Source organism: Dromaius novaehollandiae, chromosome 3 (assembly GCF_036370855.1).
Source record: "Dromaius novaehollandiae isolate bDroNov1 chromosome 3, bDroNov1.hap1, whole genome shotgun sequence".
NCBI classification, from domain to species: domain Eukaryota; kingdom Metazoa; phylum Chordata; class Aves; order Casuariiformes; family Dromaiidae; genus Dromaius; species Dromaius novaehollandiae.
In genome coordinates, this window is record NC_088100.1 from 81,933,001 (window position 1) to 81,954,444 (window position 21,444).

Genomic DNA, 21,444 nt, shown 5'->3' on the forward strand with positions numbered 1-21,444 from the left:
GCATCTAAAGGACACTATAAATCCAAGAGAGATGTTAAACAGAAACATTAGTGAAAATTAGATACATTCTTGCTAGAACTTTCTGCCAATGAACAAAACTAAGTGCACAGGCCACACAGTTGGGGCGGGGGGACGTGGGGTGGCGAGAAGGATGGCCCAGAATAGCCTCAGAGAACAGATTTCGTCCCAAGGAATAGGAAATGATACACACATCCATAAAGTCATCTCTTCTCCTCCTCTGCCATGATGTCAAGATTTTTTAAGTGAATAATTAGGTTGATGAGCTAATTCCATTACTGCCTATCATGGCAATTAATATTGCCTGTCTCTGCATCGCTCTCTATGATCTATTGCCTTTCATTTTGTTGATTGACGACTGTTTGGGTCAGGACCACCTTTTGGTTTGTGTCTGCGAAGAGGGGCTGTGGTCCAGAACTAGGCACTGTGCGAATACCTAATCCTGCCTGGCTTTGTGTGGGATTCTGAGCAAGCCACCAGCTTTTTATGTTCCTTTCTCCACCTGTAAAATGACCAGAAAACATTTTTGTCCAGGAGATACTTTGCAAGGACTAAGCATCACTTATTAACTGTTATTCATGGCCAGGTTCATTTCTTGCAAGTCACACACGAAAACGAAAGCATGATGTGTCCTACCAGAATAAAATAACTAACCCTGAATATTTGAGAACTTTCAGCAGTTTTTGATAACCTCTAGTGCTATATCTAGAATGAGAGAGACCTACAAATCACTTTTATGCACATCTTTTAAAAGCAAGTGTTCCAGACTTTTTGAGAGAAAAGGAGGGAAATAAAACTGACACATCTAGAGTTCTGATTTAAAGAGGATGAGTTACTCTGCAAATACTCTAAGAAAGAAAGAAAGAAAGAAAAAGAAAGAAAGAAAGAAAAGGATTTCTAAGCTACTGTGGTCATTTAAACAGCAACCAAGATATTAATATACTGATTAGAAAAATATCTTAGTGGCAAGACATATGTAGGAAACTGCACTGGACAGTCAGCTCACTATCTGAGCTTGTACTCAGATCTATATGAGTTGTCCTGAACAATCCAACCTAAGCGCTACTGCTACAAAGTGTAGCATTCCCAAGGGAAACAAATATAATCCATCTGCCTATAACAGAGCTACTATGGGAGTGTAACTGTGTAGTGCTTTCCAGATTTGGTTCCCCCAGCACCTTACAAACCACAAATACTTCTGTATTTGTTATGGGGGAGGAGTTAATATTGTGAAAAACTAGCTATTGTTTGTATAAGAGACCTCTCTCTCTCATATCTACCTTTCCTCACCCTAGTACTAAGCTGATTTCAGACAACTTACTTGAGCATTTTTGGCCTTGCAGTGCCAAGGGAATCCCACCGGCTGCTGCTGGTAGTGTGGGTCTCTGCCTCGGGAGCAGAGGAAAGAGCACTGCCTGGCTTCTGCTGCTGTGAAGAACGTGACCTTGGCACGCAGCGTGGCAGCAGCCAGGAGAGTGTGCGTGGCCACAGATGGGGAGAAACTACAACCCTGAGATTGCAGATGTAGAAATCAAATTTCTGAGGTGGGATGCCCACAGCCACACTAGATGTGTGATTCACTAAAGCTCCCACTTTCAAGCAATGTGTTTTGAAGAAAGAAGGTGCTTTCAGCCAGCAGGTGAGTTGCTGATTCTATTCTAATGTTATTTTCTCTATATACAAGGGTAACTAAGAATGCAAAAAGGATGATCAAGCAGGAGAGTTGGGAGTGACTGCAATTTCCCCATCACTGGATGTTCGCAAGCAAGGAACAGTCCCAAAGCTAGTTCAAGGCTTCCCAGCAGGGTCAGCAAAATCAGCTTTTGCTGCTTTACAAATGAAGGGTCCAAGCCTGGTGGGAGTGGGCTTCTGTTATGGAAAGGAGGAAAGCAAGCAGAAGATGGAGCAGTGAGGGAGACCCAAGGTACTGAAAGCCGAGCTTGTTGTTCTCACTGTACTAGAGAGCAAGAAGTTAGATTACCCCAAGCCCTCCCCTGCAGCAGCAGTTGTTGCCACCTTGGTTTCCAGGGTCAAAGACAACTGAAAGAGGCAATGCTATCGGGGCACTTTTGCTGCCTACTTTGCCAAAGTCAGCTCTCCTGCAGCAGGGCATTTATTTTCCTTCTAAACCTCTAAAAAATTTTGCTCATGTTCCAAGCTGCTGTAGATGTACATTTACGTTGTTTGAGTGATCTGCCCTTCCTGCATGTTCCCATGCTGACCATGAAAGGTACTCAGCAACAGTTATTCATTGCAAAATGATTCTTTGCTTTGGAAACTCTGAAGCAGAGATATGATCTGAAATTGAGCATCCATCCTAAAACAGAAACTTGATTGTCAGTGGTGGAGTCATTTGTATTACAGGAGCCAGAGCTGGAAAAGTAGTATAATATATATATACATTATTTATATTGTGCATATATAAACCTATGCATCTGCTTATACACACAAGCAATATTTGGGTTTTATGCCACTTCTGTTCCATAAATGACTTATTGAGCAGAATTTTTAACCAAACACCATTTGCTTACAAAAAGCAAATGATGTACCATCAGACAGAAGTGTATTTTGGTGTATTTACTTACACCAAAAAAGTGATTCAGAGTTTTGTTCATGAGAACAAGCAAACAGAGGAATCTGGGGAGTCAAACACCTAAAACTCTTAACATTAGCAACTACCCAGTGAGCTGCCAACTAGGAGTTGTTCACAGAGTACATCTACATGTGGCTTCAAAACACTGACGTGTATTTTATGTTAGGAAAACAAACCAACCAACCTACCAGATCTTTTCACTGGAGGAAAAACAGACCACCGGGAAAACTGGGATGTCCCCAGATAGATGTTTTTAACATCACACATCACAAAGGTTTAGAGGACCTTGCTTTGGGTCAAGAGCATCATGAACCTCCTGAGGTTCCTTCTCTTTCTGAGGGCCAAAGATATGTTGCTCAGCTCTCTCCTTTGTCTGGGCTGCTTCACCTTTTTATACCTATATCTTTTTCAGACTTTTGAAACTGAATTAACCTGATTTACGAAGTGTTTAGTGCCATGTTCCACCCTGAATAAAATGACCCTTGATGTCAACATGCAGAAGCAATGAGAAAATTCATCCAGTGTTACAGAATTTCCAAATGTTTCCAAGTGGAAGTGGTGGGCTTTTTTTGAGAACACATAGATGGCAGACCAGTCAGTCCTTGTCCATTTAAGCAACAAGTCCTTCCTGATGATGGCAGTTTCACAAGAAATGGAGGGGAAGGTATGCGCACACACAGAGGGGAAAATATCAAATTATTTTCCTGTTTAGATCAGTTCTCTTCATATGTTAAACACAGAAAAAAGCCTCTTTTTAATACAGTAAATAATACAAGTAGCCACCAAATAAGTGCTCTGGATTCCTCAAGTTCCTTTGTAAGTGTGCAGGGAAGGTAGTAACACAACTGAATGTGGGTGGCATTTCAAATGTACCACAGTTGAACATGCCTCTCCCAAGACGAGGTTTTTCCATTTTAGCAAGAATGTTCATGCTCCTGAATATTCACTTTCACCCTTCCCTAAGGCCGCTATCACCCAATCATCTTAGCACAATGATGATTAGAGCCAAGTCATGGAATGAAGATAGAAGGCTGTTAAGGAGATTCTGGATGTCATCTGGATGCAAGTGAAGCGTGAGTATCTATTTTATTAAGGGAGCAAGGGGCTTAGGAGGGTGCTGAGCATCTATTCTGTTTCAGTTGACATTCCATTAATTTACTCTCTCAATGGACAGGAAGAGAGATGCAATATATTTATAGTTCAGAATCTGAAACCTCTGACACACCTGAAGATTTATTAGTTTGGTGGTGGTTGGCTGGAGGTGGTCATGGCAAGGGAGATCAGCAAACTTTATTCTTTCTGTACCCATTATGTATCAGTAATAACCTGCATGCAGGACAGATGGAGTTCACCTTGGAGATAACGACACTGCCTCTGTATAGCAAAATCCACAGGCCCTGTAGTTTTGACATGCATTCGGTCTGAGCAGTCAGTTTGCATGTCCTACCTGCACTTCAGAATCGCTGCTCTGGAACATGCACGACACCAAGTTTTCACAGAAGCTCTTGAGAAAAAGAAATATCAAAAAATATCCGCCCCCTCTCCTCTAGGTATCAAAATAAATGTCCAGATTTTCAAGAGCTCTAAAAAAAAATACATCAGCAACTGCAGATTCTGAGAATTTGAAAATTTGGCCCCAGTGCTTTACAGCACACCAAATACAAATCCTTTAACATGTCTCTCCTGCTAAAGCTCACATATCATCTTGAAGTTGTGTTAGATTTTATTTCTTCGGCAGAGAAGCAGAGGTGTGAAAAGAGATGTAATAAACAACCCTGCTAACAAGTTGCTCACAGAAAACTGTGTATCTTGATACCATATTGACTTAGCCTGTTGGACATAGCTGCCTATCACAGATGCAGTGTTATCCTCCTTGGAGAAAGGAGCCGACTCATTAAAAAGGACAGGAGTCACAGTACCTAGATGTTTAGATAAACTTCGGATGTACCAATGGACAGATCCTGCAACTCTGTTTCAATTTAATGAGCTTAGGACTGGCAGGCAGAGGGACAGTGTTAGAGACAGGCACCCTCAGTTAAATCATACAGCAAACAGACCACTGGGAACTTATTGCCACCAGCCTTCAGATCTAGTATCTGTGGGAGTCAGGGGCCTGCTGCGTTCAGACTGTAGTCCCTGGCAAGGCTACAAACAGAAGTGATTGTTACCACTGGTCTTGCAACACACATGCCCGTTAGGAACTTAATCAGGAGATCTTAAGAGGTAAAACCCACCTGGCAGATGAAACCAGTAGATGAGCACTGCCGAACCCAGAGACTGAATTTCCTCTTTTTCCTCTTGCGCAGCTCCCTCTCTGTGCACGTAGCAATGAAAACAGGATCCTCGTCAATCAGGGGCTCATGTAGTACCTGCAGTTAGAAAGAAAAGAGGGAAAAAAAGGAAAACAGTAGAGTATACGATTACTGAAAAGAAATGGCACTTTAAATTCTTCCAAGGAAACACAATCTTTGCATTGTTTGTGAACATCACCCCTCATACAAAGGAGCAGCACTACTTTTGTTCAATGCTTCCACCCAACAAAAAACACAGCCTGACCAAGTACCCTCCTTTGTGAATGGCTGCTCTACATTTGGTTTGCAAGCGTGGCAAGGCACAGCTCTGCACCTCTCACCATCAGCTATAGTTTAACATCCCTCCAAAATGAAGCAATGTTAAAAGGGAAAAAAATTGTTAGTGGCATGCTCCTTCCAGCTTCATCACAAGCTTAATCTTGTTTCGCAAAATGTCTTCCACCCAAACACCCCCTGCAATATGTTGTAAGCTATACTCCATGGTTACAGCAAAGGGAAGCACACAGCAAAGAGGGAGAGAAATTAAGGTAGAAAAAGATATTTTCTGCTGCCACTTGAGGAGATGATGAAGAGACAAGGACATTTTTCCAGGTGGCAGCAGCTTCAGCAGAGTCTCTCTTGCCTCAGAAACTGAAAAATGTGACAAAAGGAGAGAGAAAGAGAAAGGAGAAGAGACAAGGATAGAAAAAGACAAGGTAGACGGGAGCAAGTAATGAATGTCTGTGAAAATGAAACAATTTTTGCACTCTGAATTCAGAAGATGTAAGTGGTTCTCTATTGCTTATAGTTGTTTCATTACTTTTCTCTCCATTTATTGTGCACCAAAGTTGTTAGGTTTTATACTACAAAACACACCTGTAGAAAAGCACTATTATCTCCTCACAGGCCATAATTCATGCTGTCTTTAAAGACATATGTAAAATAGGTCAGATGGGTTATGCCCAAAAGGAGCCCATTCTTTTCCAGTGACCATGCTCCTTTGGGGACCATTTCAGATATAAGTATCCATAACACAAAGGCTGTCACTCTCAGATGGACTCTTCTGTGTTTCCATGTGTGTTACTTTTGTGTATATACTCTCCACAGGTGCACATCTGCAGGTGCCCAGTGACAAAAATGAGAACAATGCTGCATTAAACCTGGGAGCTGTGTTCATAAGGGAGATGTGGTGGGTAAATAGTTAAGCACCACTGATGTATTCAGGAGGCCAGCAGCTGCTCGAGATGTTGATTGAACATCACTCTGTCAGCCCAAAATAGGCATCCATGCTCTCCCCATGCAGTGGTGGCTGCACACTTTCATTTATACACACTCCAGTTCTTAACAGCTCTTAAAACATTCACAGGACCATCTGAAAGCACTCTTGTGAAATGTGCAAATTATACACCAAAATGCAGATGTGAGCAAGGAGAGTCGCATATGAAACTACTTGTTCTTCAATCTGCAGCTGCACCATTACCCCACTGGAGCCAAACCCTGTTCCTTTCTCAAGGTCCACATGAAATACTGCCCTTTCTTTCCGAACACCACCCACAATGTTTTGCAATTCCACCTCAAGGAGTTTGGACAGTGATTTACAAATACTAATCTTGACCTCATTTTTTTATGGCTACCTCTTCCCTGCAGAGGGAGGACCACATCCCTTGGGATGGCGTTGTACACGCTGTTAAGAACTCTTCAGCTTTTGGAAAGGCCCTCTTACCTGCCAGATCCTGTCAAATGGTGGGGTTCAACTGTTTTAATCTCCTCCACTGTAGGATGGGGAGCAGCAGATAGAAAAGGCTGTCAAATTTGAAGACATTTTTTTACCCTCTGCCCTTAGCTTAACTCCCTCTTTCATACTGCAGCATCCTTCTTACCCTTTGCCTTCTTTCCCCCATACTAAGACAGCATAAGGCCTACCAGCCTTAAGTTTAGAAAGCAAAACTGGATTTTGAAAACCTTCTCCCCACCCTCCTCTTCCCCCTTTCCTCCCTAAGCCCAGCCTTCCCCTAGGACCCTCTTTTCTCCTACCCCAAATGTTTAAGTCCTTTCCATTTCTCTGTAAGAAACCCCTAGTGAACTGCTGGGAAGGGGGAAAGAAAACCAGACAGAATAGGGCAGAATTTGGCCTTGCTGCTAAGAGGGAATGTGGCCAGCAGGGACATTGAAATGAGAGACCTGGAGCTTGCCCTTCTTGCTTCCTTCAAAAACAGTGGGGAGATGAGTGCTGTCATCCCTCATATACTCACTCCTCTTTCAAAAGCTGTAAAGGACTTGCAAGCAGGACAGCATTTGGGATGTGCCTGCTGTTGGAACAGCTGATACCCGTCTCTTTTTCAAAAGAGGCAATTTGCTGCTTCTGGCACTGACATGGTTTTCTTATGCCAAAAGGTAGCCCTGCTGCTGCTGGCGAGCCCTATTAGTTCATCTTCCCTCCTCCGCCTTAGTTTCCTTGCTCCTCCTGTTATCTCAAACCGATCTCTTTGCCAACTGCCCCTGCAAAGTGATATTTGCTCCTTTCCCATTCCTGTCTTGCTGTCTTTGCAATGCCCTCTTTTCTAGGACTAGGCTTACTGCCCCCATGCCATATTCATTCTCTCCTGCTTATCTTCCTAGATAAAAATCTATTTTCCAGGCTTAATTCACTGCTGCACACACTCCTGGCTGCCTCTTCACTGTGTTTGACTCACTCCCCAAACTCTCCCGTCTTCCTATTCTGTCTTCCTTTGATGCAAAGTATCTTACTTTTTTTCCCCCCAGAAATCTTCCCCATTTCCCTCTCTCAAATCTTCACTTCTGTTCAAGTATAAGGAACTTCTCGTGTGGTTGCTTCTATCCCCCCTTCCTGACGCCCTCAGCAATCCCATTCTTTCTCATCTTCTTATCTTCTTTATAGCCATCCTCACTCTTGCTAGGTCTTCTTGTTAAGCTTTCACTCTCCATTTTACCCACATATTCTAAGATCTTGGAGTCCATTCTTGGAGTCTTGCCTCTGCAAAATTTGTCCAGCTCTCAACATCTCTCAGTACATTGAACAAAACAGCTAGTCACTGTCTGGAGTGTCTTCTTTCTTCTCCATTTTAGATCTTCTGCAGACTTCTTTCCACCCTGCAATCCCAGTCATTGTGCTCTCATCACAGTCCAAATAGGTTGGTAGGCAAAGACCTGAACCACCAACTATCCTGTACTCATACTCTTTGGCCTCCACTGCCTTAGATAATGAACTAACATGTGCTTGATACCTCATGTTCACTTGGCTCTGTGGCTGTCCCTCACACAAGCTCTATCTTCAGACTGTCCCCTGGAGGAACTGCCTCAGCTTGGTCTGGTTTTCAGTGGGTACCATCCAGCTCTGGATGCAGCCACTGGGGTAACTGGACCTGCATGCACAGATTCAGCTACTGTTTCTGCAGTAGTAGCTTGCATTTCTGCTTCTTTGCTTCAGAGCTCCTCCTGTCCAAACCAAATTCTCTGCTGGTCTCTGACATCTCTGCTCAGGTATCTAGCTGTCAGTTCTGTTTTCACTATGCTACATTTGAGGGCATCTCCCCTTCTCTTAAGATAACTTCTTACTATCTCTGTTTTTGGTCACTGCACACTCCTGCTGCAGATCACTCTGGCCAGCAAATCTGGATGTCAGTCTTTACCTCCAACTCCTTGCAAAGTCTTCAGAGCCAAGCAGTACCTGCATTTTCTATGCTTTCTGAGCAACAGCTCTAAAATATGTAGCTTTTCCTACTCAGCCACAGAGTAAAGTTTTCATCCAAGCTCACAGTCATCCTGCAACAGTTTTCCTTTTGGCCTCAACATAAGGCAATCCTGCCCTTCTGATTGCTGCTGGAAAATCATTTCCTTGTCCATCATATTGACCACATCACTTCATTTTATTTCTCTCTTCTGACTCTCCTTCTCCAATATATCCAACATCCTCTCTCTTCACTTTCAGAGTCTTGCAAAGCCTATCCACATTTTATTGACCATCTTTGTCATCACTGAAAGGCCAAGTCCCACCTGCAACCGAACCATGAACTCGGGCTCCTTTGTCCATTTGTTCAGTTTTCAATCAACTCTCTTTGAAGAAAAGATATCAGTTCTTACAGCATTCCATTACCATCAAGTAATTTAAAAATAGCCACAAAATTTCATTATTATCTGCTGTCAAACTCTTCCCAAAATCTGGCTTTACCCATTAAAAAAAAAAAAGTCAGCTGTCCAAGAGCCACAGGACATCAGCAATTTACCTTCTTATTCAATAGTCTCTCGTCTCTTTCTCTTCTTCCGTGTCTTATACTTGGCCCACAGCCTCTGAATACTTATGATCTTTGTGTTATATTCATACAGCCCCTAGTACAGAGAAGTCCTGGTTTATGACCAGGAATGCTAGTCACAAATGATCATTTTGAAAATAGGGAAACTGAGACACATAGGTATGACTTCACCAAGATCTTACAATTCCAAAATGCCCAATACAAAAATCAACATTTAACCACAAGGACACGAAATAGCTAAGATTTGATCAAACTGTTATTCCCCTTTTATGTTTTCAGAGAAGCTGTCATCTAATGCTGTGAGCTCAGGTTGGAAGAACTGTATTGAAACTGCTTAGCTGTCCTCTACGAAGCCGTTGAGAGTGAAACACAAACAAGCCCTTCAGTAAGTGGCCAAATTAGAGCACCATGCTTTTGGAGCAAGAGGTTGGATTACATCCCTGTTTTTGCCAGGGAGTTCACTGTTGCCTAAGGTAAAGATTTAAGTCAGTGGCACTCATGTTCCTAACTGTTCCCCATTCATATTTAACTAGGTCGATGCAGAAATGTCTGGTTCCACGATGCCAAGAAGGCAGCAATTCAGAGGGAGAGGGGAAAGGAATGCAAGGAGGTGTGTTCCTGACCTCTCTCATGCTGGTCAGGGAGACCACAGACAGCAATCCTGTCTAGTCACATCCCACTGACAAGCACATAAGTACTCAGCAGGCAAAGAAGGATGTTTGAGCAGTGATGCTATTTTCTTGAGCTCCTCTGGTTTCTGCAGTTCAGTTTATATCCTTGACAGGTGAGTACCCTTGAATTTGTTACAATATATCCTCTGAGCTCAATCAGGACATTTTCTCTGTTTTCAGGCTTCCAGCTTTTAGAAAGTAGCATCGCTACAAAGCAAAGCAGCAAAGAGAAGACACTGATTCCAGAAATTGAACCCATAACTCCACCTCTTGTGGCTCAAGTACAGGCAGAAGCGATTTATATATCTGTTTTGGGGGAGGGGTAGGATCTAGAGACTACTCTTGTTATGCTTATACAATCTAGGTCAGAACACCATTTCTCGCACTTCTGAAATTGAAGCTAGTGCTGCTGATGATATTGTTCTGAACTTTCAGTATGTTCATAAGCTAGAGAGTAATTATTTCCTTCTGTTTGTGCAGTATATTCAGCAAAATAATTATAACTCACTAGAATGTATGCTCTGTTTTGGTATATTGGCATAGTTCTCTCTCTCTCTCTCTCTCTCTCTCTCTCTCTCTCTCTCTCTCTCTCTCTCTGTTTAGTATCCTTTCACAGAAAGTGTGATGTCATTTTTGCAATGTGTATTCTTTTGGCTCACACATATGAAAAAAAACTAAATATTTTCTGAGACAGAAATCCCATTTAAAGAGTCTTACTTAGTTTTCCAAAAGGAAGAGATCAGAAATACAGAAGAAATTACTGTGAAGGCAGGTGTTACACTGCCTGCCTGACACTGTCTGTTCTGTCCATGGCAGTCAGATGAACAGGGCATTTCCCTAACCCCTGTTCTGTGAGCCCACATTGCCGAAGGAAAAAATGAGTAACAAGTCTACCTGTAAGCCCTGAACAGCCTTGTGCCATTCAACAGGAAGAAGCCCAGGTCACTTGTTTGCTTAATGCCATTTACAAGACATTAGGGCATAAAGGATCAAAACTCTGTCAAGACAGGCACAAAGCTGCACATTGCAGGACCCCATGGCAGCCTCACTCAAGCTTTCTTCCTTGCATGATTCAGAGGTAGCCTAAAGCTGCAGCACAGATCAAGGCGCAGGTACAAATCATTCAGACACCATAAATCTCATGCCTAAAATACAGACGTAACTTAAGCAACAAATCCATTTTGAATACAGGATTCCAGACCTTCACTGACCACTGAAACCTGGGCCTCTCTTCCCAAAACGCTTTCAGAGGCAGCAGATCCACTGGCCCATCTGAATAGGTCTTTTCCCTTACCTTTTCCCTTTGTATTTGTTCAACTGGATTATTATTTCTAATCTCACCGGGTCTGACATTCTGAATTTGATGTTTGTCGCAGTTTGCTGATCTGCACTCCAGACAATTTCCAGGGAGAGGTCTTTCCTGCTGTTTCGAGCAGATGGGGTCCATGTCTCTCGCGACACATGGTTTGTGGCTCTGGCTGATGCCACCCAGAACAGCGCTAGGCACAAAGCTTCTTTTGTGAGGAGCTCTGGAATGTCTCCAGGAGGCTACTGGTGCTACACTAGGCTATTTTTAACAACAGATTCAAAACCTTCTCCTTTCTCAGAGTTATTTTTGAGGTGGTATCTTAGTGTTTTTTGTTCCGCTCAATACCCCTGAAACAAGCTGTATAGAAATCACTGACATAAACACTGAAAAGGGAGCAGGGGAGTGGAGGAGGAAGGAAGAGAATTTGACTGTCACTTTTTCTCCTCTCCCTCCTCCCCCTTTTTTTAAGTAGTATCTCTTTACTAAGCTAAGCAAAAGCATGCATTCTGCCTGTGGAATGTTTTGTCATTGCAAATAGGGCACTATCGGTTTCATCAATTCAGTTTGCAAACCTTGTTTGGGAGGGGGAAGGGAGAAGGGATATACATGCAAATCAAATTTTATCCTCTAATGGATTTGCACTCTCAGCATGTCCCATAGCCCACCATTATAAGCATTTACATTAGACACAGTGATCACATTTCTGAACCCTTTATCTTCTGCCCACTGAAGTCAGTGGCCATAAGGATTAGATTTCATATCTTAATGAGAGCTTGGTCCCAACGATATCATGTTTTTAACTGCCTGTTTTGTCTTGATGTAAATGTACCTTGCAAGCCTGGCTAAGTGAGAACACTTCTGTCTCTCTTCTCCCACATCTACCCTAATAGCTTTTTGGACAGCTGCATTGTCCTGAATTTTACAGAAATGATTTTTATTGTCTAGAAAATAGACAAAAAAGTCTCTAATTACTCCCAGGTTACTCTCAATCTTATTTTTAGGCACACTTGAATTGATAAGATGTATCTAAGTCTTCACTCATTTTGTGCAGTGGGCACAAAAACTTGTGCTTTGGAGGGGAAACAGGAAAAGGACACACACAATGCCCTTTCCTGACAGCTATGTGAAATCAGTTTACACTCTGAAAACTGAGAGATGATTAAAAACCTACTGCAAGCAGTAACATATATGTCACATTTGCTCCTTTTCTTTCCAGGCTTTTGAACTTGATCAGTTGTAACAGCTCCAAAAGGAGCATTGTAGTGCTTCCTACCACACTGTAGGAAGCACTACAAGGAAGGAAGCTTAAACAGCATATGTTGAACATTAAAAAAAAGATTTCTTTGCACTTTTTAAAAATTTTGTTCAACTGTGCAGCTGTAAACAGACAACAACTAGCTTTATATGTTTCTATACTTAGTTCCTTACATTGTTAGCCCAGTCTACAGAACAAATTTCCTATAGAACAGCTTTCTACTGCACCCCTAATTGTACCTGGAAAATTCAATAGGGACCTGTTCATTTTTATTCCAGGTGACCCAGAAATATTTCCAGTTTACTGGCACTTTGTTTGGAAATACACATGGCAATGATTTCTTCTACCGCAGCATCACCCATCATCAAAAATCAGGACTGGCACAAGGCCCAGGCAGTGCTGCTGAGGGCAGCTGACAATTGCAGTGAGCAAAGATATCTACCTGTTCTGCTCATTTTTCCTTTGCCCAGTCATGGGGAGGTAGCTGCTGCTTCTCGGGGGAGCTGGACATACGGCAGGCACTGACAGCTAAGGTCAGGGCTCGTCCCTCCTAGCAAAAGCAGCTTCTGCCTCCAACCTGCAAGCTACAGCATGAGCAGCTGCAGCTTCTCCCCCAGGCCTGGCTGTGCCAGCTCTGCCCTTTCTGCTCTCCCTTGCAGGAGCTGCCTGCAACCTCTCATCTTCAGAACAGCCAAATTCAGCCGTGCCAACATCACTGAAAAGTCTCCAGGCTTGTCTTAACCACTAAAGCAAAACAGCCACAGTTCTGAGAATTTCTGCTGAAATATTCTAGGTGACTGCACTGCAGAGCTATAAGTCAGGTGGTGCTGAGTGCCTGCGCAGGACGGTGCCACTTTCTCTCACACTTCACAGAGGCACTGCAGTCTTGCTTCACACTGTGAATCCTTAGCTCTTTCTACAGGCAGCTGTGCTCTCCATTTTCAGTCATAGCGAGACAACTTAGGGCACATAGTTCAGATGTTTCCTGGCAACAGGATAACTCTTACCTGGGTTTGCGAAGGTCTAAACGCAGAGTCAAAGCCATTCTGCAGAGAGTCCAGAAAAGGCTGGATTTTGTAGAGGCCATGCGTTGTCTGGCTTGAGCGGAAGGCCACAATGTGGAAGTACTTCAGGATCTTCTCAAACCTTGATTGTGTCATGATAAGTGCAATGCTCTTGTTGCTGTAGAAGCCACTGCTCCAGATGCTGAGAACAGACTCACAGTGGTGGATGCTGGTTGATATCATATAGCCTAAAAAGGCCTTCATTTCTGTCAAGGTGACATCAATCCAGGCATCATCACTGCCAAACCTCTCCTGGTATTTCTTGGCATACATGTTGGTTTGGACCACCATGTTCTTTAGTACATTGTCAGGAACAAAGAGTTGAAAAAAGTCCATGGCACTGGCAGTCAAGGGCATTTTTCGTGTTGGACCTAGGGAAAAAGCAGGAAGGGAAAATAATCTCAGCCCTGATCATCACAAGTATGTCTACTCTAGGAATTTAAAGCAGGACTAAATTGAATATTTGACATAAATTATCATATTCAGATCCAAATCAACTCCCCTGTCACAGATGTAATGGGAGTGCAAGGAGCTCAGTCATGAATATTTCAGGTCAATACTCAGCTTTAGCTACCATGAGGAAGCTATCTGTGTAGACACAACCATGGTACTTAAAGCAATGACCATCAGGTCAGCAAGGGACCTCAACAGTCAGGACGCTTAGAAAACCAGGCCAAAGTGAGTGAATGTCAGCTAATTCCTTTGGAAGTACATCCACTGTCTGACAGATCTCATCAGGAAACTCCCCTTCTCTTTTCTTTCTGTCTTCCTCTCTTATAAGTGCAACACACTCTGAATAGTTGTTCCTTCACTTTGCACACTCATTAGCTCCTAAGGCGACTTAGAGGGAATGCAGGTTCGTGAAGTAACACATTTAATTTTTCCACATATGCGATATCTGTATCTCTTACTCTCAGCAGCTATTGTGGCCTTTTTTCTGGATAGTCTTTTATTTAAATGTGTTAAAGCAGTGCCTTTCATGTAGTTGTCCAGAAGCAAGGATATCTGTGCCATCTGGAGAGTCAATATTGCCCCCATCCCAGGTGACACAATTCCCTTGCACTCATATCCTGATCCAACCTTTTCTTTTTTATTTCAAATTCCTGCTCAGTTCATTGTCTATCATTAATCCTGCAACTTTCATATCTGCTCTTGCAGAGTCTTGCAGATCATGTCTATGCAATTTTAAGTCCTGCAACCATGCCATCACATTTTAGAGCCTCATTCCTCATACTCTGAAATCCACAAGAGACAGCACACATTAACAAATGAGTCAAAAACATAATGTGGCTAGTTTTACTTTCCCACATCAAATGGAATATTTTTATCATTATCATGCATAACCCGATCCTCTTTCTTCTATAATACAATAAACCTTGAAGTCCCAGGCTGTCATTACTCTAGATTTTCACTGATGTTGTACCTTCTCTGCAGTTTTCAACTATTTGGGGGGTGGGGGGCAGAAAGGTGGGGGGCACTAACGTTCAGTAGCATTGTATCAGTGTGAAAAGGTTATTCAGTCAAACACTAGATTACATTACATTGAATTAGGAACATCAAGCCTGTCATATCAGGGTAGACCCAATCCCTACAGCCCTATCTCCCTTCCACAAACTAATCGAGCTCCATCTTAAAAGTAGAGTTTTTCATGCCCACCATGGCAGTGCTTTTGTCACCAGGTAAGGGCTAAGGGGACAGGGACATTCTCTGTTCTCCTGCAGCAGCTGTGCCACTGCCAAACACAGAAATCAATACACCCAAGAGGGGCAGCATGTAGATAACCTAATGGATAAAGCCATGGTTAAAAGCAGTTCTACATCCCTGTGCAAAAGATAATCTAGGGTCAAAAACAAGACAATAAGAGTTGGACTGAATAAATCCTGTGCATTAGTTGAACAGAATCCCCTCAGTCTCAGGTCTGTCTGAACAATGTTCTTCCTGATTAAAAGCAGAAAGTGTACGTTATCTCATTTGAAGTTCTGCCTAATGGGAAAGGGTCTTCCTTGCACTACCTGGCTGCTTGGATCTCAAACTTCTGTTCTTCTAGCTGAATCAGAAGAAGATATTTGTGATTCTGTGATCTGGAACTGCAAGGATTCCTTAATGTGTTGGTTAGGTCACATGGTTTTGTACACCCCATACCTCAGTTCACTTGCTTCGTTACAGCAACAACTACAACTTGCAGTAATGCTGCATTAAACAGTATTATAGAAACTACAGAAATGCTGGAATTGGACTCACTCTTAAGCCTTAATGTTTGGGTATATCCTGCTGAACAGGAGGAACACAAGCTATTAGAACTACAGCCAAAAATTACACCAAGACATTAAAGTAGTAAACCTTCAGATAGCAGGGAGTGCCAAAAAACAGAAGTGGATTTTTTTTCCTCTCAAGTATAGTGGAGAAAGAAACATATTTAAAAATTAATTCCCAGTTTTAAATTGTGAGATTGAGAAACTGGAAGTGAAATAGTTCAGTTAAAAGTGCATTCCTCTATATAGCAAGAACAGAGTAAAAGAATACCACAGAAACCATGTTCTGGAAAGGACACAGCAGAAAATTTCAGCTTAAATGATAAAAGGTCTTCTTTATCAGCTGAAAACTATGGAGCTAGGATAGATACACTTACTTAACCTTAACTGCTATTCCAATAAGAAAGCCAGTTACAAAGACTTCTCTTTTGATCAGGAGATTTATATTCTGCTAGCATGCACTGGACTGTTATAGCTGACATAAAATGCACTACAAATGATTGCGTATGAATGACTTATAGTACATCGCTTTCTCCTTCCCCACAACTTAATCAAGTTTTGACATGCTACGAGAGATCTGGCTTTCTGATAAGAACACACTGCACTGAATGTGTTCTTAGTTATATATGAAGTCTTGAGTAGCTATTGAATTCAACTCCAGCACTCAGGTAATCCACCAGGTAGTGCACAAAGGTGGTTTTTAAATTCTTGCCTTTAGAAGCAGAAGCTGGGAGCAAGGGTAACATTTTTCATCTTCGCTACAGCAACCAAAATGCATTCATGAAGGACCAAGTCTTACAAAGTGAAATATGCTGGTCTAGAGACAGGTGACTATGCATGATAAGTATGTGCAGGACCCCATTTTTTGGAAGTCAAGAGCAGTCAGAAGCACAAAATGGTAATTTTGTATGTAATTCCATTTTCAAAAGCTGCACAAGTTTACCCCAAAAAGCTATTATGAGAAAGAGACAGGTATACTGGATAGGATACTTTCTTAGCCAGCAGACCTGCTCCATTTGCATGGAGAATCTCCTATCTGCTCTCCTGCTTGAAATAAATAAATATACAAGATTTGTATTCTATTTGCCATGCTGCACTCACACAGCTCTACGCGAGTCAGCTAAATCACCTTCTGGCTCAAACATCAACCCAACTGTTGACTAAATATGATTCTGAAAGCCCCTGCACAATCCTGTTGTCTTAAAAACCACCCTTGATTGGTGAAACTAGCACCTTTGATTCATAGTTTACTGAGATGCAATAGAACAACAGTGAAACTGAATTTCTGTAGGAAGAGAACGGCATTTTTCAACATGCATTGAGTTTTGCATAGTTAATGACTAGTCTAAAACAAATTACTTAAACACAACCCTCTAAGTATACATGTATATTCCATATACAGAGCAAACTGTGTAAGAAATTTAAATACTGAATTTACCCTTTTCAAGGACTTTTACATTGACTTAAATGGAACCTATCCAAAAACTACAGATATGAAATGAGTTCCAAATTCCGTATGTGCACCATTTATTCTTCAAAGCTTTATTTGGTCAAAATTTTGACTAGCCTTCCATTCTCTTTCAGTGAATGGGACTTCAATAAATTGGAAAAAAAAGCCTACTAGATTTTTCAGAAATTCAGAATGAGTATACAATTATGACTGCAAGTAAATTTACAAATTCAGATTCTTCTGTGTTCTCTGCCCTAAAGTATGTGTACGGTGAAAATATATGTGTGTGTGTACATAAAGATATGCATATGTATGTAGTCTTTTTAGCTTTAAAAATCAACCAGGATTACCAATAGTAGTTACAGAATCAGGGACAGAAAAGTACTCTTGGAGTTTCCAAGCATACAGGTAGATCCAGTAGTGTGTGTGCATCCAGGGTGGGATCAGAGCTTTACTAAACAACCTCCAACTGGGCAGCATACATACCATCACTGTCATTTTGGGCATTCTGGCTTAAGTCCCATTTTGCAGAATATGGAAAATAATATAAACTTCCTCTATTATGATAGTGCACATATGCTCCCCTCTTCCTTTTCACTCTGCCAGTAAAAACTAGCACATGGAATTAGCAGCAGTTGCCTTTCAAGTCATTGCTCTTACTAGGTCCTGTTTTGACCAGTCTGGTTCCATTTTGTGTTTTGCTCTCAGAGTAGTCTCTCTCTCAAAGCCAACCAGGGCAGAGCGACACCCATTTAAATTATAAGAACAAAGTTGCCAAAAATAAAGGTAAGCAAGGAAAGCCATTTACATGTCCATACTAGAGCTGGGATTGTGGAGCAGAGGCTGGCAGCTAGCCCGCAGACTGCGTGCACTGCAGAGCACATTTTGGCTCAACAGTGCTAAAACTGCAGCAGCCTTGCTGGCTCAAACACCTAGCAAGAGAGCAGGCTGCATGCTCAGCTCTCAGTAAACATACATGCTGCAGAAAATCCAGAAAGATTTAGGAAAAAGTTCAAGTGTAACTTCTATGCAACAGTCCTTCAGGCAACCCCCTGTGCATCCTCCTGCAACCCCGGGCTCTCTGTCAGGACAGTCCCGAGCAGTCATACTTTTCCCACTACTCCAGTCTCACCACTGTTTCCCTCCTAACTGAGTAGCATTTCAGAAAAAACAAGAACCTCAAGTGAATGAATTGCTTTTCCTTTGCTTGCCCAGTTTGCAGGACTAAATAACTTGAGTGCATATTTTTAATAGGTTAATTTATCCTTTTCCATTTTTCCAGTTCTCATTACCAGCCTGTTATTTAGTAGATCAAAATTCATAGACTCAGAATAAAAGACGGAAAGTTTGAAACCTATTTTAATCAATCAATGCTTAAAAGGTAACATATAAATCTTAAAGAGGTCAAAAAACATTGTCATTCTGGGCAGGATAAATCGATGTGCAAGAAAAAAAAGACAGTGGAAAAAAATTCTCTTTTTAGTTTGCTATGCAAAAGACTTACTGCTCTCATTCAAAGTGTCACCGAAGTTCATGATATAATAGCCCGTTACCTCGACAGGCCCAGGTAATAACACATATATGCCAATTCAAATTGCATAGCTTGGAAACAAAAACCTTGTACAGAGCTAATCCAGAGTCGTCTTTGAAATTAATTAGCTTCGTGAGCCAAGCGTTTAACTCCTGAATCAGTTATTACATATTAGTGGTGGAAGCATCAGTTTAAGAAACTGACAATTTAGAAGTCATACTGTTGCCCTCTTTGAGCAAGACCCTGCTAATTTATAGACAGGCACTAAGACAGCATGTTTACTTATTCTTTACAGACACGTATCTGAGAAACAAATCTGTCCAGAATCCGTTATCTTCTGGTGAACGGGAAGTATTTTCTCCTCTGACATATGGCATAACTTTCAAAGATGAGGGTTTGACAAGCCAATTAATTCTTTCATCCTAAATCCAAGCAATTAGAGACTGTTTTAAATTCGTAAGAAGCTACCATTCCAAAAGTGCACAACATGACATTTGGGTCTTATTTAGAGAAAGTCAGAAAATGTTGATGCAGCTATTTTCTGTCGGAAAGCGCACATTCATCAAAATCATTATGTTTTCACAAGAAAGTGCCAATTGATGAAATATGACAGAAAGAAAAGTCTAAACAATTTTCAGCTTTTTCAATGAATGAAAAGCAATATAATTGAATTCAAAATAATTGAAATTTTTCAGAATTTGTTTCACACACAGTTTCCTCATATAAGCTTTGGAGGCACTGGAGCTTATCTGGCTGGCCAGAAAATCAGTTTTCATATCAGCTCTGTTCTTAATGGCCTGGAAGAAATTTATATCAGACCATTCTCAAACCATATCCAGTTTGATGGCCTTATGACAAGCCTGTCAAGACAGCTTGAGCTAAGTGCATACAACAGTTCTCTTCAGCATTTTACTCCAGCTTATCTCAGATATTGTTCTCCTGCAGAAACTGGGCAGCAAATATCCGTATCTTTAACTTGGAATATTATGCCGCATCTGTTTCGCTCATCTTCTCAAGACATAGCAACCAAATCTTCCATGACAACTCTACCAGGACAAATCAAAGTAGCCCTCCTAATTTATACCAGCTGTGGCTCTGGCCAATATTTTAGGGCAAATAGGATGTTTGTTATTTTGATATATAAATCTTAGTTTTCTTTGGAACAGTCTAGTACAAGTGTTCTACATAAATTATCAAAACATGATCCATTGTGCCGAGTTATTTGAAGCTCAGAGCCAATCTATGATGATGCAAGGATAAAAAGCAACTACATTGGCTTTCTCACATTAGAAAGAACAAACCAGACATAACCCTTCCAAAGATGCTTCTCTGGTTGGATTATAAAGGCTATTTCAGCAGCCTATGCTTCCGCCTGAATTTTCACTAGATCACCTTCCCCCAGAAACTTATTTTACACCCTAGCCTTGGCACTCAGTAACACACACTTTTCTTTTACACTTGTTTTTGGATGAGTTTATTCCAAACTATTTAGGGAAATGGGATTTGACTGCACTTACCCAAGCTCTATAAATAAGTGTCTGACAATGCCTTCATGTCTGCATATAATAAACATAGTCATAAAAAACGTTCCAAGCAGATTCAGTGAAAGGGTGCTTTCTCTTCCCTCACCAGCATTAAAAATTGTTTTCCTCACAGCATCAGCAGTAAAGCGATGCGCATATTGCATCCTGATTTCCATCCACCAAGAGAATTTGCAGCAGCATCTAAAGGTGATCCAAGGACATATGAAAAAGGACTGTTCATACTGGCTCTACCACTGAAAACAGTGCACAGCTGTTCAGTGCTGACCAGGCAATCTTTGGCCTCTGGCCTCCCCAACAGACTGCACTGAGTTACGATGAGCCTGGACAAGCCAAAGAGCAACTTCCTATGAGGCAGCAAGAACAAGACTGGGATGCCAAGAGTAAAGGATTTTGGATGTCAGTCAACAGGTTACCATGTGTCATACAGCATCTTATGAAAATATTTAACTTTCTAGATATAATTAGAGGACCAAGCAGGCAGGTCATGTGCCCTTCCCATTGACCAAATATAGGCTATGCCACCAAATAGCACTGGTTTTAAAATGAGAACATGTAAGAGGTGTTGTAGCGTTCTTCCATGACAGCTTGTTTTGTCTTTAAGTCATAATCAAAAAACTTTTAATTAAGAGAGGACTTCTTCGTGTTTACAATCATTTTTAAGATCTGTAAAGCCTTCAAGCTGTGACAGGTGAATTAGAAAGAACAAAAAGCCCACTGCAGGTAGTGCTGATGCCTTTAATTATGTAGCTACTTCATTTCTGTGGTGAGATCTTACAACCTGCCAATTAGCATCATCAGCATCCAACAGAACCTCTCAAATACTGCTACAAGGTCTTCTGGTTAAAAGTGTAAAAAAAACAACAAACAAACAAAAAGACCAAACAAGCAAAAACCTTAAAGCAAAAGCCTTAAAGCAACAGAGTCAATAATGAAACAATATGATATTGTGTCAGCTTACATAATATTTTGCACATTATTCATTTGGCTGTGGGACTGAACATGCGTGTGCCCCTTGTCGAGGGAATTCCTGCTTCAATGGCTTCCATGGCAATATTCCATTACACTGCCGCTGTAGTTTTCTATTAACATTTTACTGCACTCAAACAACAGAGCAGATAGGCTGCTCTGACGGTCCAGCTGATGCTGAGTGCATCTAGCAGGTTAGAGACAACCATCAACAGGCTGACTTTATACA

The 21,444-nt window shown here is 41.6% G+C and overlaps 1 protein-coding gene across 1 annotated transcript in view; it reads right to left on the bottom strand.

Annotated features, from left to right (window-relative positions):
* PGBD5 (piggyBac transposable element derived 5) overlaps positions 1-21,444 on the bottom strand; it is a 76,027-nt gene that overhangs the window by 30,742 nt on the left and 23,841 nt on the right. Inside the window, exons 2-3 of the mRNA XM_064509266.1 lie at positions 13,416-13,843; positions 4,846-4,980 (exon numbers count right to left, since the gene is read on the bottom strand). Of these exons, the coding sequence (XP_064365336.1) occupies positions 4,846-4,980; positions 13,416-13,843 (563 nt within the window). The remainder of the gene's footprint in view (positions 1-4,845; positions 4,981-13,415; positions 13,844-21,444) is intronic.